The 27799-nt window shown below is 39.0% G+C and overlaps 1 protein-coding gene across 1 annotated transcript in view; it reads right to left on the bottom strand.

The window, feature by feature from the left end:
• Positions 1–1579: 1579 nt before the first annotated feature.
• Positions 1580–27799, bottom strand: part of micu2 (mitochondrial calcium uptake 2) — a 422357-nt gene continuing 396137 nt past the window's right edge. The window contains exons 10-13 of the mRNA XM_072263053.1: positions 11869–12040; positions 11181–11289; positions 6015–6172; positions 1580–2432 (exon numbers count right to left, since the gene is read on the bottom strand). Of these exons, the coding sequence (XP_072119154.1) occupies positions 2328–2432; positions 6015–6172; positions 11181–11289; positions 11869–12040 (544 nt within the window). The 3' untranslated portion in view covers positions 1580–2327. The remainder of the gene's footprint in view (positions 2433–6014; positions 6173–11180; positions 11290–11868; positions 12041–27799) is intronic.

The following is a 27799-nucleotide window of genomic DNA, read 5'->3' as shown; positions in this document are numbered from 1 at the left end:
GCTTGTCTGAACAGAGGCACATAATAGAAAGCAAGATTATTGTAACATATGCAAGCGGTGTGAATATTTGTAGGAGTGCTTATTCATTTGCCACACACAAGTGCTTCAGAAATTGTACGTGAGAAGGTAGGAGTATCTTTTAGGGAGCATCCCTTTATGGGCTGAATATCTGCAAAAAATAAACTATTACATGGATCAGTGATAAAGGTTTCTAAACATTATAAGTGTGTGACATGCAGATATTTAGTTTGTGCTGGAGGTGTATCTTTGTGATGTTGGTAAAGGCTGATATATAGGGGATGAGGGAAATAACTGATTTAAAGATTCTTAACCAGAATGTTTTGTTGCTTAAAGCCCTTGAGCAGTAACCATTGGAGGAAAATTTGTTGCCACAGGTGGCTGTGGAGACCAGGTCACTGGGTATATTTAAGGCGAAGGTTGATTGGTTCTTGATTAGTTAAGGCATGAAATGTTACAGGGAGAAGGCAGGAGAATGGGGTTAAAAGGGATGTGGATCAGCCATGATGAAATGGTGGAGCAGACTCGATGGGTCAAATGGCCCGATAATGCTCCTATGTTTTATGATCTAACTGATAGAGCTACAAGGAATGAGAAATGTTTCATTTTGTGTTGCCCTGTATCTAGTACTAATTTGATAATATAGATGAGTATGTAAATTTCTACTGTTAAATGCAGTTCTGTGTTGCTATTAATGTAATTTAGCCTATTGTTATATAATTTGAAAATTGATTATGATTCTGAGACTTAAGCATCAGCTAGAAATAGATCAATCAGTTTGTTGCAGATTTATAAGACTGATACCTGGGATGTTGGGGTTGTCTCAAGAGTGACTGAGAAAACTTGGTGTATATTCACTGGCATTTAGAAGAATGAGAAGCAATGCCTCAAACATTCTGAGAGGTTGACATAGTAAATTCCTAGCAGTTCTTTTCACATATGGATAATGGTTACAAATCAACTCATAGCCTGCTTTGTTTAAAGGCTTCAGATTAATTTTCTTTCTACCAGCATCCCAGGGGAAGGCCTATAATGCTGATAATTCTAACAGGAGGTAATTGACCTACTGAACTGGAGTGAAACATTATTGATTGCATAGTCAAGCTAATGTATTACTGAATCAAATCTTATTACTTTAGTTTTGATTCACCTGTTACTGTTTGCAACTGACAGAGCAAAGCATTGCTTTCGTGGGTTTCAGTTTACTGAATTATTGATTTTATTTCCATGTAGTTTAAAATAAAACATTGAACTGTGGGAATAATTTAGATTACAGTTACTACTTTACAAAACCGGTTATAGTACTGCAACAGAACTGTATCTCCAAGAGAATAAACTCAGTAAAAACTTGCCTGAAGACAGCCAGGGCCAATAAGTATTGATTGGTATTACTGTGAATAGTAGGATCAGGACATTCAACGTATTGTCCCAAACACATTTAATGTTTTCAATTAGCGATGTGTGTTAGTTAATATTTAGATGGTTTAATGATGACAATGGCAGTTGCAATACAGCAAATATTTGAATCATTTGCCATGCATGTTCTGACGCATATCAAAACTGATTTTGAAAGCCAAACTTTATTAGTACAAAGAAACAGCGCACATTAAAGTTTCAATTAAATCACTGCATTCATTAAATTTATTCACCCCCAAAAAGTATTAAAATAATTGAGATCACCACAGTAAATGAACCATTCACAAAATATTACTTTTAGAACTTCCATAAGATTAATAAATTTTTAAAAATGCATACACTTTTGAAAATAATTTTTGAGATTCAAAGTAAGTATGTGTAAAACAAACTGAAGAAACATTCACTGAACTTCCTGGATATTTTGTGCTTTGCAATGAAGTAGCACTGGTTAAATATTTTGTTTGAGCATTTTTAAACAAACACAATTACTATTAGTCATACTAAAAAGAATCAATGCAACTATTTAAACAAGTCTAATTTTATTGAAACTGGATTGTCTTCATGAAAATGTAATACATTAACCCTTTTGCTATTTAAATAATAGCAGCTAAAAGAACACATCACTGTTGATTATAAATGGCACAACATATTTTTCTTAAGGTTTAAGTACGTAAACAAGTGAGAAAAGACTTGCCAGAACACATTTTCATGAAGACAGTGTACGTTTTTTCTGTAAACACTATGTAAACAAGACATTTACAAGTTTCAAATAGCCATGTCAAAATATATTGCAGGTCTTTTTAAATTCACTGGCAGAAGAACTTGTTAGTTGAGAAAATCTATGTAAGGTAGTGGATTTTTTTTTTTTTAAAGTTCCTGTGTTCAGTAGTTAATTAACAGGGACTTCTCCCAGACTGCTTCCAGGCTTCATGAACTCCAGCAATAGTTTCTTTCTTCACGCATTTAAAATAGCCCTTCAATCCATGTTGTGTCGGTGCCTATGGAAATGAAAGCAATATGTTTCAGGTACTGTAACCAGATACAGCTATTACTCTCTATCATAATATGAAGAAATAGCAGGAAAAGGACATATGCCCCTTTGGCCTGTTCAGTATTCAATGTCTATTATTGAATCCACTTTCCTGTCCAGCTTGTTTTCCCCTCAACATGAATAGGAAACATTCATTAAACTGTTTGCTGAAATCAGAAGCAAGAACAAAAGTGTTGGAAAAACTCACCCAATGAAGCAGCATCTGTGGAAAGAGAAACCATTTATTGCTTCAGGTCAAACGTTGTTCCTTAATTTTCTGTGTCCAAAATTCTCTGAATTTTGTCTTTGAAGGATGATGTGCATCCAATGTTCATCAAGACTTTTCTCTGCACTTTCATACTGTATGGGAGATCCCAGACTCTGAAATCATTATTTCGAGATTTTCCAGACCCTTGCCATTGAAATTCATGTGGACATTCTCTTCCATTTAAAGATTTATTTTTATGGAGAGATTAGATCACTTAGATCAACTTTCACCCTGCCCTCACATTTAGTTGGTTCATCTCTGACGCCTCTCTCCCCTTTCTGATCACTTTGTCTCCATTTCTGGACACAGTCTACTAATATCTATTATAAACCTACAGACTCTCATAGCTATCTTGACTATTCCTCTTCCCTTGTATAAATGCTATTCCCTTTTCTCAGTTTCTCCACCTCTGCAGGATCTTTTTTCAGAATGAGGCTTTATATTCCAGAAGAGATATCCTCCTTCTTTAAAGAATGAGGGTTTCTTTCCTCCATCATCAATGCTGCCCTCACCCACATCTCATCCATTTTTCATACATCTGTCCTCAAGGAAACCACCAGGCTCAAGGAAAGCTTCTATCCTTCTGTTATAATATTACTGAATGGTCCATTAGTGTAACAAAATGGACTATTAACTCTTAACATTTACCTCATTATCTGGCCTTCCACTTTATGATTTATCTGTACTGCACCTTCTCTTTTTGCACACTCAGTTATTCTTGTACCACCTCACTGCACCAACATAATGAAATGATCTGTATGGGTGGCATGCAAACCAAAGTTTTTCCACTGTGACCATAATAAATCAATAGGTGTTTTAATTGAAATGTACAGAAATCTTCGGCCTTAACAAGATGGCCATGGAGTTTCCTTTGGCTGGGATGTACAGAATCAGAGGTCCAAGTAGTTGGCCATGTACCCAGTAGGTTGTGAGTCTTAAGAATTTGCTGGCCAAATTGACTGCTGAGCCTCAGTTGTTGAAGATTACAATGATTGGAAATTTTTTGGATATTAAGAGAATCCACAGCTATGGAGATTAGTGCAGGTAAACAGTGCTAAGGTAAATGATCATTCCTTACCTTATTGAATGGTGAACAAAAAATGAGGGTCTGAATATCTTACTCTAGCTTCTGTATTCTTAAAATAATCAGAAATGGAGAAGAAAAAACAGAAAGCCCTTCTTCCATGTAAGGATATTAAAGTCTTTCCAAAGATGCTTTCGATGGTGGATTTGTAAATTGTAAGTAGCTAATGATTTGTATGTCTGGTGATTTAGAACTTCTATATTACCTTTTCTATTCCTAAGAAACCTGGAGCAATAGAATGTGATTTACATAGGACCATAAGTTTAATGAGTCATATCACCAAGGTACTTCTAAGAGTTTTGATGACAAGAGCTAAAAGTAAGATACAAGCTGAAATAGGCAAAGAACAATGTGGTTTTGTGAAAGACAAAGGTACAAGAAACGCAATATTCATGTTAAGGATACTATCAGAACGAGCTATTCAAGTACAAAAAGATTTGTTTGTTTGTTTTATCGACTACACAAAAGCATTTGATAAAGTGAAGCACAATAAGTTATTCGAAATATTACAGAAAACTCTAGATCTAGGTTCCAAAGACCTCCACTTAATCTGAAATCTGTACTGGGAACAAACTGCCGCTGTAAGAATAGATGGAGAAGTGAGTCAGTTTACGAAAATCAGAGGAGGAGAAGATGGCGGCGCTATGCAGCTTGTGCGGCCACTCCGGTGAATGATATCTGTAATCTGTCAAGTAGGGTGCCGTGCACAATCCTGATTTGATGGAGACAGACGTGAGAGAATGGAGGAACATCTGGAGAAACTTCTGAAATGCCTTTTTCGCTGCCGCTGTTACTGTATGATCCAGAATCTCCGGAGGGGAAGGCCCCGAGTCCTCAGCTTTGCTTGTTGCTCGGTGGCCGGGACGGAGTCGAAGCGCTCGGCAGAGATGGTGCTCAGTGCTTGGTGTCGAAGGGCTGGTCTGAGGCTCGAAGTTTGTGGACGGACTCAGTGTCGGCTGTGGTCGGGTGCTTCCAATGCATCGACAGTTGTCGGTGCCTGGAGTTTTACGGCAGAGAGAGTTTCTCCCTTCTGCCACCTGCTATCGGGAGTCAATTGGAACTTTGAGACTTTTTTTTACCGTTCCCATGGTCTGCTCTTTATCAAATTATGGTATTGTTTTGCAGTGCTGTAACTATATGTTATAATTATGTGGTCTTGTCAGTGTTAGTCTTTGGTTTGTCCTGTTTTTTTTGTGATATCACTCCGGAGGAACATTGTATCATTTCTTAATGCATGCATGCATTTCTAAATGACAATAAACGAGGACTGAGTGTCCTCATAATCTAATCTAATCAAGAGAGGTGTTAGACAAGGGTGTGTTTTCTCCCCTGATTTATTTAATGTGTACAGTGAAACAATATTACAAAAAAAAGAGACGTCTTGGGAATCAAGGTTGGCGGTGAAAACATCAATAATTTCAGATATGCAGATTACACTGTGTTAATTGCGAGTACGGAGGAAGAACTACAAAACTTAATTGATATAACTGTTGAAGAAAGTGCAAAAATGGGTCTATCTATCAATTGCAAAAAGACAGAATGTATGGTAATATCCAGAAAGAAGGAGAATCCTATATGCAGGCTGAGAAGAAACGGGGAAGACATAAAACAAGTACAGAACTTTTGCTACTTAGGAAGCTGGGTGACATCAGATGGCAGGTGCGACTTGGACATCAAAAGAAGAATAGAGATGGCAAAAGGCACCTTTACGAGAATGAAGAGTATTCTGACCAATACTAAACTAGGCATGACAACCCACCTCAGAGTACTGAGATGTTACATTTATCCAGTTATGTTATATGGCTCAGAATGTTGGGACAGTACCAAGTAACATGAGGAAGCAAATTGAAGCAGCAGAGATGTGGTTTTTGAGGAGGATGCAAAGAATATCATGGACGAACGAGGATGTCATGAACAGTGCAAACACAAAAAGAGAAATAATGTATGAGATCATGAAAAGGCAACGTAACTTCATTGGACATGTGATTAGGAAAGAGGAGTTAGAATGCACGGTACTTATGGGAAAGATTGAAGGGAAAAAAGCAAGAGGAAGACAAAGACAAATGGTGATGGAGACAGCAGCCAGACAATTGGAAATTAATACCAATGAATTGATCCACTTGACCCGAAACAGGAGTGTGTGGGCCACGGCAGTCAAAGCCCTAACTGGGCACGGCACCTGATGATGATGATATTACCTTAAAGCCACGATGGAGCCTGGTCATAATCACTGCAAGGAACTCTTGTTTGCTCAAACATCCATCTCCATCTACATCAAAAATCTTGAAGACCGTATCAAGAACGTTATCTGACAGTTCTTCCCCTGTTGCAACTTTCACAGCCCTCTTGAATTGTCCTAAATTTAATATGAATCAGAATCAGAATCAGGTTTATTATCACTGGCGTGTGATGTGAAATTTGTTAACTTAGCAGTAGCAGTTCAATGCACTACATAATGCAGCAGAGAGAAAAAAATAATAATAAATAAAATTTTAAAAATTAATAAGAAAATCAATTACGTATTGAATACATTAAAACGTGCAAAACAGAAATACTGTATATTAAAAAAGTGAGGTAGTATGGAAAACATTTGTAAATTAGTGAAAATACTATAACATTCGGCACATGGAAAAAACACTTTTCTCATGCAACAAATTGTTATAAAAGCAATTGTAGATTTATATAGTATTTATTTTTACCTACTTAAAATATAATGAAGTGGATATATAAGCAAGTAATGTGATTAGTAGGTTGCATTAGAGGTTTACCAGGACGCTGCCTGGATTAGAAGGCATGTGCTATAATAAGAGGTTGGACAAACCTGTGTTTTCTCTGGAGTGGTGGAGACTGAGGGAAATCTGATAGAGGTTTATAGGATTATGAAATGGCATAGTTAGAGTAGACAGGCAGTATCATTTCCCAGGACTGAAACGTCTAATACCAGAAGGCATGCATTCAAGGTGATACAGGGCAATTTCAAAGGAGATATGAGGGAGAAATTTTTTTTACACAGAGTAGTGGGTGCCTGGAATGCACTGCCTGGAGTGGAGCTAGATACATAGAGACTTTTAAACGACATTTAGAGAAGCACATGAACGTGAGAAAAATGGAAGAATATGGACTTTGTGTAGTTAGAGGAGATTAGTTAAGTTGCCCATTTGATTACTAATTTAATTGAATTGGCACAACATTGTAAGCCGGAGGGCCTGTTCCTGTGCTGTAATGTTCTACTTTCTACAGTATGTTCTATTTTCTATAATATGTTCTATGCATACTATGTCTAGTTTGAGTTTTACCAGGATCACTTGACTCCAGACACAATGATAGTCCTAAATTCTGCAAAATATCTTTCCCAATGTGTGGGGAACAGAAATTCTCACATTACCCAGTGTAGATCCATCAGGCTTTGTTATCTGTAGTGTAATTTCTATCTTTATGTATTCTAGTTCTCCAGATGTAAAGTCAGAAATTAAAAAATATCTTCAATTATTTTTCTGCTTTGTTCATAGTGTTTTAATTATGCACTACGACCATGAGCTTTGCAATATTTAGAAAATATCCTTTTTAGTCCCTCCTAGATTTAAAAGTGAATTATTTGACATTTGTCTTTGAACAATATCACTACTGTTGTTTACCCCACTTGAATCGTTTAACACCTCTATTGTTAGTTAACACCCCTTCTCCACTGCTTATAATAATGGCATTTTGTCAGCAAATAGGAATAGGGTTTTTTACACTATGAGCTGAGTCATAACCATGGATAAGGATAGGAATAGATGATATAGGAAAGTATTTAATTGTAGGACAGGTAATTATGATGGTATTAGGCAGGAATTTGGGAGTGTAAATTGGGAACAGATGTTTTCAGGTAAACACACAACAGAGAACACATGCATGGGATTCCGGATAGATTTGTTGTACTGAGACAGAAAGGATGATAGGGTGAAGGAATCATGCTTGACAAGAGAGGTGCAACAATTACTCAAAAGGAAAAAGAAAGCATGTTTAAAAGTTTAAGAAGGAAAAAGCATTTAGGGCTCTTCAGGTCACCAGGAAGCAGCTTAGGAAGAGACATAAGAGAGCTAGAAGAGGACGCTGTGAAACAGGGACACCTCTTTTTCCCTTATTAGGGAGAGACAGAGCCTGTGGTATGTCGAATACCGGATAAATGAGTAGTCTTTGGGGTACTGCGTCTATGTTTTTATTGATGTCTTGCTGCACGCTTGAGTGCTCAGTGGGGGGCACCGATGCTTTTTTGCTGATGGGGGAACGTTTGTTGCCTTGCTGCTTGTGCATGGGAGGGGGGAGCTGGGGGTGGGCTTTGGGGTTCTAATGTTGAACCATCATTCATTGTTAGGGACACTCCTTTGTTTCTGTGGATGTTTGTGAAGAAAATGAATTTCAGGATGTATATTGTATACATTTCTCTGACATTAAATGTATTTATTGAAATCTATTAAATCCTATTGAGAAGGCCTAGGTGAGTAGGATTAAGGAAATCCTACATGTACTGTTCATGAGAATGAGGAGGATAACTAGAGTGAGGGTAGGATCACTCAGGGAAATGTGCCTGGAGGCACAGAAGGTAGGAGAGGTTTCACTGTTCACCAGGGAGAGGGATTCTGATGAATGTGAGGTCAGTATAGAGTAGGCTACTGTGCTGGAGCATCTCAAGGTTAAGACAGAGCAGCTTCTGAAAAACATTAGGATGGGTAAAGTCCCTGAGGCCACATGAAGGATGGGTTAGTAAGTTTGTAGATGATATGAAGGCTGGTGCTGTTGTGGATTGTGTAGAAGGTTGTTATAGGTTACAATGAGATACAGACAGGATGCAGAGCTGGGTGGACAAGCGGCAGACGGAGTTCAATCCGGAAAAGTGTGAAGTGATTCAATTTGAAAGATTAAGCTTGAAGTTGAAGTAGAAGGTTAATGGCAGCAGTATGGAGGAACTGAGGGATCTTGAGGTCCAAGTCCATGGATTCCCTCAAAATTGATTCACAATTTGATAGGGCAGTTATGAAAGCATATGCTGTGTTAATCTTCATTTGCAGGGGCTCAAGATCCATGAGGTAATGTTGTAGCTCTATAAAACTCAGGTTATGGCACATTTGGAGTATTGTGTGCAGTTTTGGTTACTCATTTATAGAAAGGATGTGGAAGCTTTACAGAGAGTGCAGAGGAAATTTACCAGGATGCTGCTTGGATTAGAGAACATATGTTATGCGGAAAGGCTGGGCAAGCTAGGGATTTTCTGTTTGTAGAGGAGGATGAGAGGCAACTTGATAACGTTGTATACGACTGAGAGGCATTCTTGGAGTGGACAGCAAGTGCTTTTGTTTTCCCCATGGTGGCAATGGCCAATACCACAGGACATGCATTTAAGGCGAGTGGAGGAAGGTGGGGGGGGGGGGGGGAGATGTCAGAGGTAATTATATTTCACACATGAACTTCCAGGGATGGTGGTAGAGGCTAATGTAATAGATGCATTTAAGAAACTCTTAGATAGGCAATGGATTTAAGAAAAAATTGGTGGGTTATGGGTTGTGTAGGAGGGAAAGGTTAGATTGATCGAGGAGTAGGTATATACAATATTGTGAGCAAAAGGGCCTGTGCTGTACTGTACTGTCCTCTGTTCTACATTCTGTATGCATGCACGATGAACAGTTGTAGACCCAAATTAGATCCTTTTGGACGATTTCATTAGCCATTTCATTCAGGTTTACTGTAGATGCCCATCACCTCTCTTTTGTCTCCTGCTTTCAATCAGTTTCATATCAAAGGCAACAATTTGGCTATAATACCTCAGAATTACACTTCAGAATTCCAATGGAGAACTTACAGCACAAAGAAAATGTCTTTAAATATGCAGACTCCACAAATGTCCATGCAAAACTAAAATACTAATGGCTAGAATGTCAAAGCCTCTGGTTGTTTCACGTCAAACTGCTGTCGACTGGTTACTTTGGGTAGCTACAGTTAAAAGTAGCTTCATCAAGAACAACTTAATAGATATGACCACACTTGCAGCATAGATTAGACTACATAACATAAATATTGTGCCCATATAGGGCCATGAGATAAAGAACTATTATATCTGTCCAGGTATTCTGTGGTGTGTTCCTTATATTGTATAGATGCTTAAATTGTACTGTGGTTGTTATACTGCAGTGATATTGAAAAAAATTAGAAATGCTCAGCTGTTTAAGAATAAATAATGGATTAATATAATGTGAACTTCTAACAATAAATGCTTTCCTCAATGTTCAGCATATAATACTGAAAAAGGTCAATAAATTGCAAATTAAAATTGTAATTTGGCACCAATTTCAAAAGAACAGCCAGGCAACAATACTTGTTAGAATAGTGGATAAAATAGATGAACGAGGAACAGTTTATACTGAGATACAAAGACGTCTTACTTCAATTTATTTCATATTCACTGATTTGAAGTGTATAAGTTTTTATAATGTGTTCTGAGGCATTAATTTTGTCCAACATTCATTGTGGTGAGAAAGATCTCATATGAATGACTATTTGAATAATTTGCTTTCATGCCATGGATTAGAAACTAACGAGGGAACAGAATAAGCAAATAATGCCATAATATATTTTCTGAGTCTGAGACCTCTGTTGGTCAGAGTTGACCATTGATATTGCATCCACATTTTTTTGATGCAGAATGCTAAACAGCATCATCAATTTTTGGGTCATATTAATTGGCTTTCTAATTAGAAGAATAAACAACTATGTCTTGTAAAAATAATATACCACCCAGATAGTGTTTTCTAGGAATATTGTTACCTTATCTGTTATCATCTGTGGGTGAAGTACCTTAGACTAATTCTAAACAGTAGTACAAATTGCAAAGGCTGCTATGGATGAATCAACTGCTGCCTATTTATTGTTCAGTGCCTTATGCGATCATTCTTGGTTTACACGAAGATTGCAATCTTGGAAAATGTTTAGTTGGATGAAAATGCAAATCAAAAGGGGCAGGCAAAACTATGAGCATTTTGTTACTGTTTCATCCTTTGGGCAGGAAGTGGACATTATGTGGTACAGTGAAAAATAAGATTAATATATCTGGGGCTCTCATTATTAAGAATCCATGGTGTTATTTTCAAAATTCATAAATGGATGCTCATACCTTTGTAAATATCCTAGTATTCTTGTACGTTCAGAAGAACAAAATGAAAGTAATGGAATGAATGGACAGAGCAAAATTAACACAGATCATCATCACGGCCATGTGAATCTCATAACTTAAGATGACTAAACTTTCATTTTTGTTGTTGGAATGAATATACCTTATACTCATAATGGTTTTCTTATTCTTATGGAAAAGAAAATGTTGCCATATTTACCTATTCCAACAGGACGATTGGCTGCAGTGAACATGTTCATGGTGAAAGCAAAATCCTCAAGATGATTCATAAAATTATAAAATGCCCTGAATTCTTCGAAGGAAATGCTCTAGGATGTGACAGAGAATCAATTAATATTTAAGGACAGGACATATTTTGCAAAATATATGGGAGAGACTGAGACTGAGAAAAAGAAGAGGAAAAGGACAAAAAAGGAATGAGAAGGGTGAAGAGAATGATTTTCATACCATTCTCAAAATTTAGCAGTAATTAAGTAAAATAAAATGCATTCACATTGACCACAATGCAATACAAACACTTTCACAGACAAATTACTGAAGAAGAATTGTGACTATTATTAACCTGAAATGCATTCTACAAACGTTATTAGCCTGAAATTTGATTTTTGTGAGATTACATATAAAGAAGAAAACTGTTTAGCAATTTACATATGATACGATTGGGAAAATTTGTCGTATCGACATCCTTCCATGTGTATTCCTTTCATCTACTGCTTTTAACAGCTTTGCAGTGAGATACAGAATTAAATTATTTAAGGGGCCAAATAGTTTTCAGAACAATAGTTATGGCTTGGTACTACTTCAACCAGATAATCAGTTTTATTTTAAAAAATCCATTTAGAAGCATTTAAACTAAGCCACTATCTTGATAATAGCTGCAAGCTAACCTCTCCTGGAGGAATTTTCATTGTTACATTTTTCCAGTAGGTACCGCGATTTTGCTCTTCAGTGAAGTGGAGCAGCCATGATGCAAAGTCCTCTCTTCTCATGGTTTTCATGCCTCGAGAGAACTCTCGGAATTCAATCTCTTGTACCTCTCTTTGCAAATCTTCCATAAATCTATGTATAAAAATAGAATTTCAGAGTTCAACAAGTTAAAAAAAATCGACATTCAGTCTTAAGAGATAATTTTAAAGGTGCTGTGGCATCAAACTCTAATTTTTAATTTTAGTATGCACGCAACATCTGAAACGGGACATGAAACTTAACAGCTGATCGCTGCCACCAGAAATTCTGCAAACACTAGAAATCCAAGGCAACACACACAAAGTGCTGGAGGAACAGCAGGTCAGACAGCTCCTGAAGAAATGAATAACAGTCAACGTTTAACAAAAACTTATGACTCAAATATATTGCTGCTTCAAGGGCAAATAAAGAGAGGATGGACATGGATGCGCTTCAAATTACATCAAAATTAACCCATGCACAAAATGATATTTTAAAAAAAAATAGCTTATAGTACTGTATAGAACAGCGGTCCCCAACCACCGGGCCGCAAGGCATGAGCTACCGGGCCGTGAGCAAACGATATGATTTGGTGATATGAGTCAGCTGCACCCTTCCTCATTCCCTGTCACGCCCACTGTTGAGCTTGAACGCATGCGAGGTCATTACCCGCGCGTCATCCATGTCATCATGGGAAGGAGATCAACTCCTCGAGCTTGCAAATGACGGCGGGCTGAAAAGTATGTTTGACGTAACATCTCTGCCGGCATTCCAGATCAAGGTCAAGGCTAAATATCCTGAGATAGTCAGGAAAGCACTGAAAACGTTGCTTCCATTTCCAACATTATCTCCGCAATGAATGCAACGAAAACTAAATTGCGGAATAGACTGGACATAATGAACTCCCTTCGAGTATCGCTGTCTCCCATCACCCCTCGATAGGACCGTCTTGTTGCAGGAAAACAAGCCCAGCGCTCCCACTGATTCAGCGATATTGGTGTGTTGCAATGATTTTATATTTTCATACAAGGAAAATATGTGCTGTGTGTTTGATATCCAAACGTTACTTAAAATGTTATGATGCTATTATAAGTGACTTATATAACCATGTAACAATTACGGCATGGAAACAGGCGATCTCGCCCCTTCTAGTCCGTGCCGAACGCTACTCTCACCTAGTCCCACCGACCTGCACTCAGCTCATAATCCTCCATTCCTTTCCAGTCCATATGCCCATCCAATTTTTCTTTAAATGATAATATCGAACTTGCCTCTACCACTTCTACTGGAAGTTCGTTCAACACTTCAAGCTCCCCTGTCCTCCCCTGATATTTGTCTTATCGCTATATTCATGCGAGGAAAATACGCGCTGTGTGTTTAATATTAAATTCGTTAGATAAACCCTTTTAGAAACGAAATTGAGTGTATTAGCCACTTACCACCTGTATTCCGGTCGTGATTAACACACCCCGCGCCACCGCCACCAACAGAATCGGCAAAAGCAATTTTTAAGAAATCGGTACGTAAACACACGCGCAAGTTACGCATGCGCACTGGTGCCCGCGCAAGGCTTCATGGTCATTGTAGTCTTTCGGGGTAAACCCAACGTATATGACTGCTACTCTGGTACGTTGGTAACCCTCCCGCCCCCCACCCCCCCCCCCCCCGGTCGGCCGGTCCGCAAGAATATTGTCAATATGAAACCGGTCCGCAGTACGAAAAAGGTTGGGGACGCCTGGTATAGAAGTCTTAGGCGTAGGTGCTACAGTACAAATACAGTAGGTATTTATACTGTATAAATATGAAAAAATTGTCGTGGATGTCAAAATGAACATAAAAAACAGCAGGATAAAGAGGCTGGTCAATGGCAATACTTAAATGAAAACAAGGGGTCTGGAGGTCAGGTCAAATATTTCTTTTTTGACAGTGGATCCAGAACTGAGGTTGCCATACCCCTGAGGGAAAAACCAGTACTGAATGAGAAACACTACTCACAAAATGTTGGTCAGTTAGCCAAAATATTATTGTTGAGAGTCTATAATTAAGGATTTAGTATCTGAACAAAATTGAAAATTTCAAGTTAGCCAGAGAGGATTGACATAGGTTTATGAAGAGTAGGTCAATTCTGATAAACGGAATGACATTTCTTTGATTAACACTGTAGATAGGGGAATGTTTAAGGATTTTATTTATGTGAAGTTCCAGAAGAAAATTGTTAAGCTCTTGTACAGAGGACCATTAGCTAAAATAAAACTCAAGGCAAATTATTAACCAAGTGAGAACGCTAAATGATAGAATTTGGAATGGTACAAGGATTGGTTTCAGGATACTATTCACAGCTTTAACTAATGATTTACATGATATACATGAAGGAAAACCAAATACTCACTTTATCTCAATGACATAAAAACAGATGATATGTGATGCAAACTGGAGCAAAAATTACAAAACTATAGTAAAATAACTATTGCTTTGCAACTTTATGTTCCCAGTGAGTTTCACATTCTCTGCTAACTTCAAAGAAAGTCTCCACGAAGATCCAGTAACCTGGAATTATCTGCAGCCGACTGATTAGCAGTCATAATGTTTGTGCTCCATATAGAGAGTTAGATAGATACTTTATTGATCCCAAAGGAAATTAATGTCACAATAGCATTACAAGTGCAAAAATATACAAATATTAGAAGAGAAGTAAGAAAGAATAAAAAATAAGCTACCTCAAACAGTCTGATGGGAGCACGTCATCACTTCCCCCGCTATAGGTTGACTCATCATAGAGCCTAGTGGCCGAGGATAAGAATGACCTCATATAGCACTCTTTGGAGCAATTGTCTTCGTCTATAACTAAAGATGCTCTGTTCAGCCAAGGAGACATGCAGAGTGAGAAATATTCTCCAGAATTGCCAGGATTTTCCATGGGGTCCTTTGTTTTACCACAGCTTCCACTGTGTCCAGTTTGACTCCTGTAACAGAGCCAGCCTTTCTAAATAGTTTATTGAGCTTGCTGTTGGCATCACCCATGTTGATGCCATTGCCCCAGCACACCTCTGCATAGAAGACTCTACTGGCAACAACAGACTAGTAGAACACGTGAAGGAGAGGCCTGCATACTCCAAAGGACCTCAGTCTCCTCAGAAAGTAGAGGTGATGCTGGCCCTTCTTATACACAGCCTCTATGTTGGTGTTCCACTCCAGGTCTGTCATTCAGGTGTACCCCAGGTACCTGTAGGTCCTCACCACATCCACGTCCTCATCATCAATAGTAACAGGGAGCAGTGCAGGCTTAGTCTTCCTGAAGTCCATCACCATCTCCTTGGTCTACTGATGTTGAACTACAGATGATTCAGTTTGCACCACTTGACAAAGTCCTCCACCAGAGCCCTGTATTCATCCGCCCATCCTTCCTTTATACACCTAACTATTGCTGAGTCATCAGAGAATTTCAGCAAATGAAATGGCTCAGTGTTGTATCTAAAGTATGAGGTATACAGGGTAAACTGGAAGGGAGCTAATAGAGTCCCCTGTGGGGCCCCAGTGCTGCTTATAGCCATATCTGATACACAGCTCTGAAGCCACACAAACTGTGGTCTGCCAGTATACAACAGAGCTTTTCCCCCAGCAATGAGAGCTGTATGATATTGAAGGCACTTGAGAAATCAAAAAACATGATCCTCACAGTGCTGCCCTGCTTATCCAAATGGGAGTAGGCTCTGTTCAGCAGGTAGATGACAGCATCGTCAATTCCAATATGCTCCCGGTTGGCAAACTACAGGTAATCGAAGGCTGATATTACCGGGGGTCAGAGGTGAGCGAGGATCAGCCTCTCTAGGGTCTTCATGATGTGAGAGGTCAGGGCCACTGAACGGCAGTCATTCAAGACATCTGGTTTTCTCTTCTTGGGTACTGGAACCACACGTGATGTTTTCCATACAGTTGGGACCTTTCCAGGCTGAGACTCAGATTGAAAATGCACTGGAGAACTCCAGACAGCTGCTCAGCCCACTCCCTCAGGAACTTGGGGTTCACACCATCCAGTCCCAATGCTTTGCTGTGTCTGAGTTTCCTAAGATCCTTCTCACCTGCTCAGTAGTGAAGGTGAGTCCATGATGACTGGGGAGTTGATGGAAGGTGGAGGCTAGGGGAGGTGAGGATTGGGACAATGGCAGTTGGTATGTGGATGGGTGGATGTAGGTGCAGGACAAGAAGGAGATGTAGTTAGTAGTCATCGCCTTTGTTGTTCATCCACATGTTGAATTGGAGGAGGGAGGAGGGGAGGCATTGGTGCTGAGGGAACTTCGGGTGCCTCTGCACCTGGACTGGTGTGCTGAAGGGGGGGGGTCTTGAAGAATTGGTTTGACTCATTAGCTCAATCAAGGCTGCATTCCTGGCTTCAATCAAAGCCAGTGATGTTCTCCACACCTCCTGTGTGCTACTCCGCCCAAGCTTGTTCTCCAGCTCTCTCCTGTATTCCTCTTTAGCCACCTGATCTTCTGCTTTAGCTCCCTCTGCATTGTTTCAATTCCTCCCTGTCTCTTGATCTAAAGACTACCTTTTTGTGGTTGAGAAGAGCCTTTAAATCACTGGTGACCCATGGTTTGTTGTTAGGTAAGCAGTGAACAGTCCTTGATGGTATTACAGCATCCACACAGAAGTTGATGTAGCCAGTGATGCAATCAGTAGGTCCATTAGTATCCTCCCATATGGTTCATAAAGCACATTCCAGTCAGTAACCTCAAAGCAGCCCTTCAAGGCTCGACGGCCTTTGGAGACCATTTCTTTACTAGCTTAGTGGTAGCTAGCTATTGCTGTACTTTGGGCTTATACAAGGGGATGAAGTGACCCCAGGTTGTGATCTCATCTTCCAAGTGGGGAGAAAGCTGTGGCGCTGTATGTATCTTTAACATTTCCACCAATGTTTTATTTTCTTGTATGACACTAGATAAGCAGCCAGTCATATTAAAGAATTCTCACACAGCATTTTGAAAAAAATTCAAACATCATGTGTACTTTAAGTGGCCACTTTATTAGTTACCCCTTGTACCTAATAAAGTGGCCAAGTGTATGTTCATGGTCTTCTGCTGCTGTAGCCCATTCACATCGAGGTTTCATGTGTTTACATTCAGAGTTGTTCTTTTGCACACCACTGTTGTAACGTGTTGTTATTTGAGTTACTGTTGCTTTCCTGTCTTAAAGCTGTCTGACTTTTCTCCTCTGACCTCTCTCATTAACAAGGTATTTTTGTCTGCAGAACTGTCATTCATTGGATGTTTTTTTGTTTATCGCACCTTTCTTTGTAAACTCAATACAGATTGTCGTGAAAGAAAATCCCATGAGGTCAGCAGTTTCTGAGGTACACAAACAATATGGCACCAACAATCATTCCATAGTCAAAGTCACATTTCTTCCCCATTCTGATGTTTGGTCCGAACAACAACTGAAACTTTTGACCATGTCTGCATGCTTTTATGCATTGTTGCTGCTACATGACTGGCTGATTAGCCGTCAGACTCCTCAATACCCAGAGCCTGGACTGACACCAACCTACTGCCCTCTACTGTGCCTACTGTCTTGTTTATTATTTATTGTAATGCCTGCACTGTTTTGTGCACTTTATGCAGTCCTGGGCAGGTCTGTAGTCTAGTGTAGTTTTCTGTTGTTTTATGTAGTTCAGTATAGTTTTTGTGATGTTCATATAGCACCATGGTCTTGAAGAACGTTGTCTCATTTTTACTGTGTACTGTACCGGCAGTTATGGTCGAAATGACAATAAGGAGTGACTTGACTTGATTAGAAATTTGCATTAATGAGGTGTACAGGTGTGTCTAATAAAGTGGCTACTGAGTGTATGATTATAGCTCTTAACTTTTTCCCGAGAAGGAATTACACAATTTTTTTTTTAAGTTTGCTAAGCAGCAATTAGAACTTAGTACTCCAATAAAAACCTGTTTGCACTTCATATAGTAAAGACTTTCAGCTTACTATGCAGGGGTTCCAGCTATAACAAGCTTAAATTCATGGCAGTTAATTGATGTCCCTTGATTCTATTAGCGTGAATTGCAAATAGCACAGCTTGTGTAAATATCCTGAATCATTGATATCAACTTTGGTTTGCTACATAAAACCATTTCATAGTACAAAGACAAGAATACTGATAGTTTTTGTCAATATTCCTACAAAATCTACTCTAAGAGTAGCTCTGAATGTGCCAACTGTAGTGTTTGGATTTCAAAACAGAGAAATTTGAGGTAGCTTTAAAATGATAAAAACGGTTTTCTTTATATGTTGAAAGGATAGAAGAAGTGCAATCATATGATGTCATAGAAAACCAGAGAGACTAATCAAAAAGGCTACTGGGAAAATGACCTGTAAAGAGTGAAACAGGAAGTTACAAAGTGAGTTGTCTTTGTGAAATGAAGAAACTGAGGGGAAGACGTGATTGTTGGTGGGATTATGTGAAGTATGTTGGGGTGGAAGTTAAGAACCAGGGGAACTCTATCTTTGTTCTGTCCCTGTGAAGAAGGGGTTAGAGCAGATCTGCATGAAATGGAAGAAATGCAGTTGAGAGCTCCATCTGCCATTGTAGAGGGGTCACCATGTTTCAGAAAGGAAAGGACATTTCAGAGGCACCAGTATGTAAGGTCTTCTCAATGGAACAAATGTGATGTAAATAAAGATACTGAGAAAATGGAATGGTGTCCTTACAGGAGGCAGGGTGAGGGGATGCATAGTCAGGTATCTGTGACAGTCTCTGGACTTTTAAAAGATGTTAGTGACCAGTCTATCTCCTGAAGTGGTATCAACACGATCCAAAAAATGGGAAATGTTAGAGATGTAGAGGCGGGTGGATATTGACACTAAAAGTAATAAAATTTGAATTCTATTGGATACAGGATGTGACATCAATACAATATCAAGATTTGCAGAAGTGGTCCCAAATAAGCCTGGAACAAGGACTGCTCCTTTATCAAATGAAATGACATATCTCATCAGCCATGCAAGTTCCCATATAGCTACAACTTCACCTGGAGAAAGTGGGTGAAATTGAAGGAGAAGTTGAGCACAAGGACAATTGAATGAATATGTTGGTGGAGAGGAATTGACTGGCCTTAAGTTTGAGGAAGAAACAGAGTTTTCAGACCTTCCTGATATGGGATTTTGGAGCAAAGGGACTGAATAACCATGCTGAAATTCGAGCTAGTTGTGAACAGAGAATTGCAAATTGTCACCACGGCGGAGAGTTTCAGAATTGTTACAGATGTAAGTGGGAACGATTTGGACCAGGGGTACAGGATTGAGTCAAGGTAGAAGGAGCAAGCTCAATAGGTCAAGAATAGGCTGAAACTGGGGCAGTCCTGTTCGTGAATCTTCAGTAGGAGGAATTACAGGCCAGAGTATATGTCTCCCAAACTTTGTAACAGTAGCAACACACTACTCAAAGGGAGTCAACTGCCTCTTCAATGGCTACATCATTTCATCCCGTTATAGATATTCCCCTTGTACACCCCTTGTCTCTCTCCACTTTCTCTGCTGCTTAAACCAGTTTGATTTCTTTCAAGAGGGCAAACAGATGTGTGTGAACCCTTGCCAAGTGGCAGGGCATGGCAGAGTACCTAGTAAGATCTCTGAAAACATGTACCAACCAACTGGCAGGGGCATTCAAAGACAATCTCAATCTCTCATTGCTACGGTCAGAAGTTCCCACCTGCTTCAAAAGGGCAACTATACCAGTGCCCAGGGAGAACAACGTGAGCTGCCTTAATGACTATTGTCCAGTAGCACTTAAATCTACAGTGATGAAATGCTTTGAGAAGTTGGTCATGGCTAGAATCAACACTTGTCTCAGGAAGGACCTGGACCTACTGTAATTTGCCTATCGCCAGAATAGATCTACAGCAGATGTGGTCACAATGGCTCTCCATGAGGGCTTGGATCAGTTGGACAATGCAAATACATATGTCAGGATGCTGTTTATCAATTTAGCATTTAACACGATTAATCCTATAGTCCTGATCAAAAAGCCTTTGTACCTCCCTCTGCAAATGGATCCTCAACTTCCTAACTGGCAGATCACAATCTGTGTGGATTGGAAATAACATCTCCATCTCCATGACAATCAACACTAGTGCACCACAGGGATGTGTGCTTAGCCCACTGCTCTTTGCTGATGCTACAACCATTGTTGCCAGAATTTTAGATGGTGATAAAAGAGTGTACAGGAGCGAGATGTACCAATCACAAAGGAGAAAATCTGCAGATGCTGGAAATCCAAGCAACACACACAAAATGGTGGAAGAACTCAGCAGGCCAGGCAGCATCTATGGAAAGAAGTACAGTCGATGTTTCAGGCCGACACCCTTCGGCATGTTGTGTGTGTTGCAAGGTAAACCAGTTAGCTGAGTGGTATCGCAGCAAAAACCTTGCACTCAACATCGGCAAGACCAAAGAGCAGAATGTGGACTTCATAAAGGGTAAGATGAAGGAACACAAACCAATCCTCACAGAGGGATCAGACGTGGAGAGAGTGAGCAATTTCAAGTTCCTGGGTGTCAGCATCTCTGAGGACTTAGCCTGAACGCAACATATTGATGCAGCTATAAAGAAGGCACGACAATGGCTATGTTTCATTACGAGTTTGAGTTACGTCACCAAAAGCACTTACAAATTTCTACAGATGTACCATGGAGAGCATTCTAAGTGGTTGCATCACTGTCTGGTACAGAGGAGCTACTGCACAGGATCAAAGTAAGCTGCAAAGAGTTGTAAGATCAGTCAGCTCCATGATGGGCATTATCCGCTGTAGTATCCAAGACACCTTCAAGAAGCGGTGCCTTAGGAAGGCGGGGTCCATCATTAAGGACCCCCACCACCCAAGACATATCCTTGTCTCATTGCTACTGTCAGGAAGAAAGTACAGAAGCCAAAGGCACACACTCAGTGATTCAGGAACAGCTTCTTCTGCTCTGCCATCCGATTTTTAAATGGACATTGAACCTGATTCTGATTTCTCTCTTTCTTGGTCCTTATGAAAGGTTTTTATTCTGAAACATTTTCTGATTTCTCCTTCTATGGATAGTGCTTGACTGGCTTTGTTTTTCGAGTATTGCTGTTTTTATTTCAGATTCCAGCATCTGCAGTTTTATTGTTTGTTCATGAGTAATGTAGAAACTTGGACAAATAACCTGAAAATGTGATATTTGGAGAATTTAAATGAAATAATCACATAAATTGCTAATTCAAAAACACGTTGTATCAGTGATTGTGACTATAAAACTACCAAACCTTTGTAACTAGGGATGGGTACTGAATGCTAACCTTGTCAGCAATGCCTTCATAACTGTAAAGTGTCTTTACCAGGCCAATTACTTTCTTTCATTCATACAGCACACTGTTGAATATATTTCATCATTGAATATATGCAATACAAAATGTTTTCATTTGACTATATGGATGCTTTATTTATGGGCTTGATTGTTATGTATACATTCACTGTCTTCCTTAAGGGTACAACTAAGCCTTTTGTGTTAGGGTTAAGAAGCTTAGTAGAGGCAGTAAGTTTCATTATAAACAGAAACAATGTCAACACTGAAAATTATTAGGTATCTTTAGAAAGGAAAAGATAGTTTCTGATAAACACAGGTACTGAAAGCATATAAAATATATGCAAAAGCAAGAGCAGACAACAGGGTCAGTAAAGAAACCAGAGTTTCTGGGAGGAACACTTATTCTAAAAAATACAGAAAATGCTGGGGAAAAATTCAGTAGATCAGCAGTATCTGTGGAAAAAGAAACAGTTAATACTTCAGGTGAAAGATGCTTAATCAGATCAAAGAGGGAGATAGCAATTTAGTCTTATTTCTTAAGGTGCTGAAAAGTCTACAGGTTAATTTTTTTCGCTCTTCCTCAATTCTCATTTCAATCTGAAAAATTATCTGTTTCTCTTTCCATAGGTGATGCATGACCCAAGTTTTTCCAGCATTTCCATTTGTTTTTAATTTCAGATTTCCAGCGTCATTTGGATCTTTATTTTCCCTTGATCTGTTCAGTTCACATTATTCACAAATTGGCTTGTTTTATTCCCAGGTAAATAGTGTATAACCTATTTACATATCCAAGAGAATGAAAATTGCAGGAAATCTATTACTGGTTCCAGACTGGGCTGCAAAGATAATAGGCAATAAGCTGTGAACTGTATAATTTATTAATTTCTATTGAGTCTCCAATTCCAATTTGTCCTCCTTTACTTGATTTGGAGAAACCTGCAGGTCATACATAGTCAATAACCATGTTTTAGGAAGGGATAGTTAATTGTGTGGGGCAATTTGTCAATTATGTTGTATGCAACGACAGTGTTCAATGGTGAGCTCAGTTTGCAAAATTACTTAAAAGCTGTGTTAAGACATTGTCTAGATTGGACTGAGACAGAGTATCACAATGAAGCTACAACAACATTTTTATCCCATTTTTCCAAAGTATCCCAAGTTTGAAAAATGAACACTTTCCTATTTCCCATGCTGATTTAATGGCATCAAGTTGGAACCAAACAGTTTTACCTATAGAATGCACACACAGTACAGAGAGTGTGGTTTCCCTGCCTGTCTCAAACAGGGCATGGTGAGGTTATGGGGAGAGATAATCATGTAGAGTGGTAGTGAGGGGCTAAAAGTGGCTCAGTGCTGTGACAAAACAAGACTTCCTATGACCCGACGAAATATCATATGCAGAAGTATCTAACAATCTTTTTCCAGTTAGTGCTTACAATAATCTTTGTTACAAATTGATATGTTTCATTTAAAGAATTGTTAGTATAGATGTGTTCTTTCCAGTTTGATCATTTTTGATTGATTATGTTGATGAAGATGACAAGAGGTTACTCTGTGGAGGTATTTATGGAAAGCCATTTATGGATTTGTAAGTTTAATTGTGCAAGTGATTAACCCACTTCTTTGCTGTCAGCTTCAGGGTGCAATATTGCAGACTGCTCATGAATCTGTTGCAAAATCAAGTCAGTTGAATTAATAAACAAAATTATAATGCCAATCAATAGTGAAGATCAGAATTGTTAACCTTCAACTAAACTTCATAAAAATAAGTGACATTCGGACATTTGAAATAGTTGTTCAATAAGGCAGATTATGCACAAAAATCAATAGCAAATTGAATGCAGTTAAAAGCATCACCTTTATACTTCTGAGGCATGCCAATTATGTGATTTGCATTTTTTCATTTCACCAGGTGTGCTTTGGAATGTAGAGGACATAAAGCTAACCACATTCGTACCACTTCAAACATCGTAGAATGCTTTCCAACGAAAGGGCACAAGTAGATTTTATTGGCTTTGTAGCTTCGTTAATGAGAATTGCAGCTGGTATATACAGTGGATAAGAGTACCCGAGGCCAAGCCACTCCTAACAGTGTGATACATATCAATACTACTTAAATAGTAGATCCTACCTTTAAAATATGTTTAAAAGTTAGAAGGGAAGAAATACATTAATTGCAAGTAATAAGATATATAATTATTTGGAGCAGTAGGCACAGTATGAAAAGATGGAAAATAATATCGAAGAAATCATTGGCTTTGAAAAAGATTACAGGACAATTTTTTTATGGTCAGTTTACTTGAGGAAATGATGAAGAGATTGGGCTTCTCAGAAAGGATGGCTGAGAAGTTCTAATACAGGTCTCTCAATATAATGCAAGGTTTTAGTATAATAGATACTAGAGAATGTTTCTACTTGAGAGGAAGAACATAACTAGATGTCATCAATATAGTCATCAAAAAATCCAAAATGGAATTGAGAGATCACTACTGCAGAGATTAGTGGAGTTAAATAGTATGTGTATATTCTGGGAGAATCATGCATGAGGAAAAGTACCAAAAGTACCACTGTGTATTGTTAGGGCATATACTGTATATTCTACATCTTCAATTATCAACATGATTGGACAGGCAAATTGTACTCCAAATTTTAAATTCTATTTCACATATTCTCCCCCCTCACCCCTATTTCTCTGATATTATCACTTATCATATTTTTCTGTTCAGATCCTCTGACTCTCCAATTTGCTACCAGTGCCTATGACATTCCTAAATCTTCCTATCCTTTTGATGTTATCCATTCCTTGATTCCCTGCAAGATAAGCCTACAACTTCCTTCTGTACTAATCTTTTGACCTCCTTTGGGGCTATCGCAGCATTCATTACTGAATCCTTACAGGCACTAGTGGAGCTGCAGCCACACAGCTAGAATCAGTGCTGTCTCTGTGCAATTTTCACTGACTTCACTGTACATGATATTGTGGAGACCAAACACAGTATTTGTGGAATTTTCAATCAGTCCATAATCATGACCATGAGGTATCAATTACCTATCACATTCATTGTCTATCCCATTCACTTTGACTTCTTACATGGTTTCAATGAAGCCTAAGGAAAAACATGTATCTTCTGACTAGCCTTCTTTATGTATTGTCCAATTTAACAATTTCAGATAATAAGCTTTCACATTTTTAACAATTCAGTTTATTATCTTCTGATAATTTCAGGCAAGTTTTTGGTTTACATCTTCTCCTTTCATCTTCACCACCCACCCACATCCTATTCTACCACTTCCCATTTAATCATAAATGCTGTGTACTACGCAGCTACCCAGATTTGATAGGAAGTTCTCATCACAGAGATTTACTAAATACAACTTATTGTGACAAATAACCACCAATTTAAAAAAAAGGTCTATCACTTTTGGATACACTGGTGTATATTCCCAGAGTTAGGGAAGATTTTCTTAACGTTATGCCAAAGGAAGGTGCTCACATTTCTAACAATGCACAGCACAGTAAGGTGCTAGAATGTGTGGTTGAATTGCCCTGGCTAGAAATTAGGTTTCAGTGAATGCCTGGAAAGAGTCCAGTCTATGATAGTTATCAGTGCCCAGTTTTCAACTGTCATGAAATAATCCCTTGGCTTGATTGTAAAAGCATGAGGCAGATATACTAGAGGGAAGGGTATGTTATGCAGTGCCTTGATAGATTGAGAAGGAATAAAATTCCATGCTGCAAATGTAAGACCCATAAGACACGAGCAGCATTTGGCCATTTGGCCCATTGCATCTGCTCTGCCATTAGATCATGGCTGTTTTATTTTCTCTCTCAACCCTGTTCTCCTGTCTTCTCCCTGTAACCTTTGATACCCTTACAAATAAAGACCATATCAACCTCCATTTTAAATACACCCAATGACTTGGCCTCCACAGCTGTCCGTGGCAATGAATTCCACAGATTCACCACCCCCTGGCTAAAGAAATTCCTCCTCCTTTCTGTTCTAAAGGGACGTTCTTGTATTCTGAGGCTGTGCCCTCTGGTCCTAGACACCCCACTATAGGAAACATCCCCTCCACATTCACTCTATCTTGGCCTTTCAATATTCGATAGGTTTCAATGAGATCCCCTCTCATTCTTCTAAACTCCAGTGAGTACAGGCCCAGAGCCATCAAATGCTCCTTATATATTAATACTCCCAATCATTTCTTGTAAACCTCGTGTGGATCTTTTCCAATTATAGCACATCTTTCCTTTGATATAGGGCCCAAAACTGCTTACAGAAGTCCAAAATCTTACCACCCAGTGAAGTCATGCTGGTCATCTAATAATTTTCCATTTTTTGCTCCCCCCCACCCAGCCTACTTAAAGAGCAGAGTGACATGTGTGCTTTTCTAGTCCTCTGACTCTAGTGATTCTTGAGGCATCACTACGAAGGCAATGCAGTGATTAGCTAACACAATTACTGCAGCAGCAATTCGAATTCTGTTCCGCTGCTATTTGCAAGGAATATGCACATTCTGCCCGTGACAGTGTAAGTTTCTTTCCGGTGCTCCAATTTCCTCCCACATTCCGAAGGCATATGGGTTAGGGTTAGTAAGTTGTGGTACCAAAGTCATGGCAATGCTTGTGGACTGCCCCCAGCACATACTTGGACACTGTTGCTCGTCCATTCAAATACACATTTAACTGTATGTTTCCATATACATCATCCAGGCTTTATCTTTAATGCCTCAACAACCTCTTCAGCTACCTCCCTCCTAAAGTGGTGGTGTAGTTCTTCCAGTTCAGGTGACTTATCTACCCTCAGAATTTTCAGCTTCCAAAGCACCTCCTTCTCAGTAATAACAACTACACTTACTTCTGCCCCTGCCTCTCTCACATTTCTGGCATGTTGCTGGTATCTTCCACAGTGAAGACTGATGGAAAATACCTATTCTGTTTGTCTGCCATTACTACTTCTCCAGGGACATTTTCCAGTAATCTGATATCCATTCTTGCTTCTCTTTTAATCTTTATATATCTGAGGAAACTTGATATTGAAACTTGACTGAATAAATTTAGACACTGACTGTTAAATTATCTATGAAAGATAATGACGTGTGTAGCAATGGTACCACCAAGCATCACTTGTGATAAACAATGGGGCACATATGAAATATGGAAGCTCAAACATCAGGCAGCTGTCAGGTTATTAGCTGAATAACCCACGGTGGCGAGGGAAGAATTTCTCATGTCTTTCTCTCAGACATATAATAAATTAGACAGACATGGTGTTAAGTTTATTAAAAGCATCATACTGATAAGATTGTAGCATTGTGCTTCTCATTTCATAGTACAGGTTGAGTACTCTCATCTGAAATGTTTCCAATTTTGGAATATATAATGAGATAGCTTGGGATTACCATCATATACAACTCTGAATTTTTGTGCTAGCAGTAGACAGTCTTTGCCTTACACTTGTTCATCACAAATATGTACGATATAAGTTTTATGTAAAGTATAAAAACAATCAGTATCATAGACTTCAACACGAGAAAATCTGCAGATGCTGGAAATTCAAGCAACACATACAAAATGCTGGTGAACGCAGCAGGCCAGGCAGCATCTATAGGAAGAAGTACAGTCGACGTTTCGGGTCGAGATCCTTCGTCAGGACTAATAGAAAAAAGATAGTAAGAGATTTGAAAGTGGGAGGGGGAGGGGGAGACCCAAAATGATAGGCGAAGACAGGAGGGGGAGGGATGAAGCCAAGAGCTGGACAGGTGATTGGCAAAAGGGATACAAGGCTGGGGAAGGAGGAGTATCATGGGATGGAAGGTCTTGGAAGAAAGAAAGGGGGAGGGAAGCACCACAGGAAGATGGAGAATAGGTAAAGAGTTATTGTAAGAGGGAAAGAGAGAAAATAAATAAATAGGGATGGGGTAAGAAGGATTTACAGTCGACGTTTCGGGTTGAGACCCTTCGTCAGGACTAACGGAAAAAAGAGATAGTATCATAGACTTGTTCTGGTGCTAGATTTTTGTGATCAATAGACAATTAAAAAAATTGACACCATGCTATTTCTTAAATTTCTGCAACCATCCTGCTGAATATCGACAATCACCTTCAATTTTCAGTTTGTTGTGATAGATCGTCATGATCAGCATACCGTTAAGCGGCATATGTTTACTCCGACACTAACAATACACAACTGAGAACTTCACTTTTTATTTTATGCAATGTTTTTGTAATTTTCATTAACTTCTGTTCATTATAGATGTAAAGTCACCTCTCTGAGCTGTCTGTGGTGCACAGAGACCTGTGCATCGCTTGGGAAACTTTCCAGCATCTTGTCGAATTTTCCATTTACTATGTCACGTCAGCACTAAAAAATTGGATTTCAGAGGTTTTTGGAGTTGGGAATTTTGGATAAAGGGTACTCAGCTTGTATTACAATAACATTGCAAAGCTATTGGCAGTAACAATTATGCTAATACCTCCAGCATCAGGGAGAACTGCAGAGAAGGTGGTTCCTCCCTCAGCAATGCCAACTGGCAACCACCAACAGCTATT

Source organism: Mobula birostris, chromosome 7 (genome assembly GCF_030028105.1).
Source record: "Mobula birostris isolate sMobBir1 chromosome 7, sMobBir1.hap1, whole genome shotgun sequence".
Taxonomy (NCBI): domain Eukaryota; kingdom Metazoa; phylum Chordata; class Chondrichthyes; order Myliobatiformes; family Myliobatidae; genus Mobula; species Mobula birostris.
The sequence above is the reverse complement of the archived record's forward strand: the minus strand, read 5'-3'. Positions and strand labels throughout refer to the sequence as shown.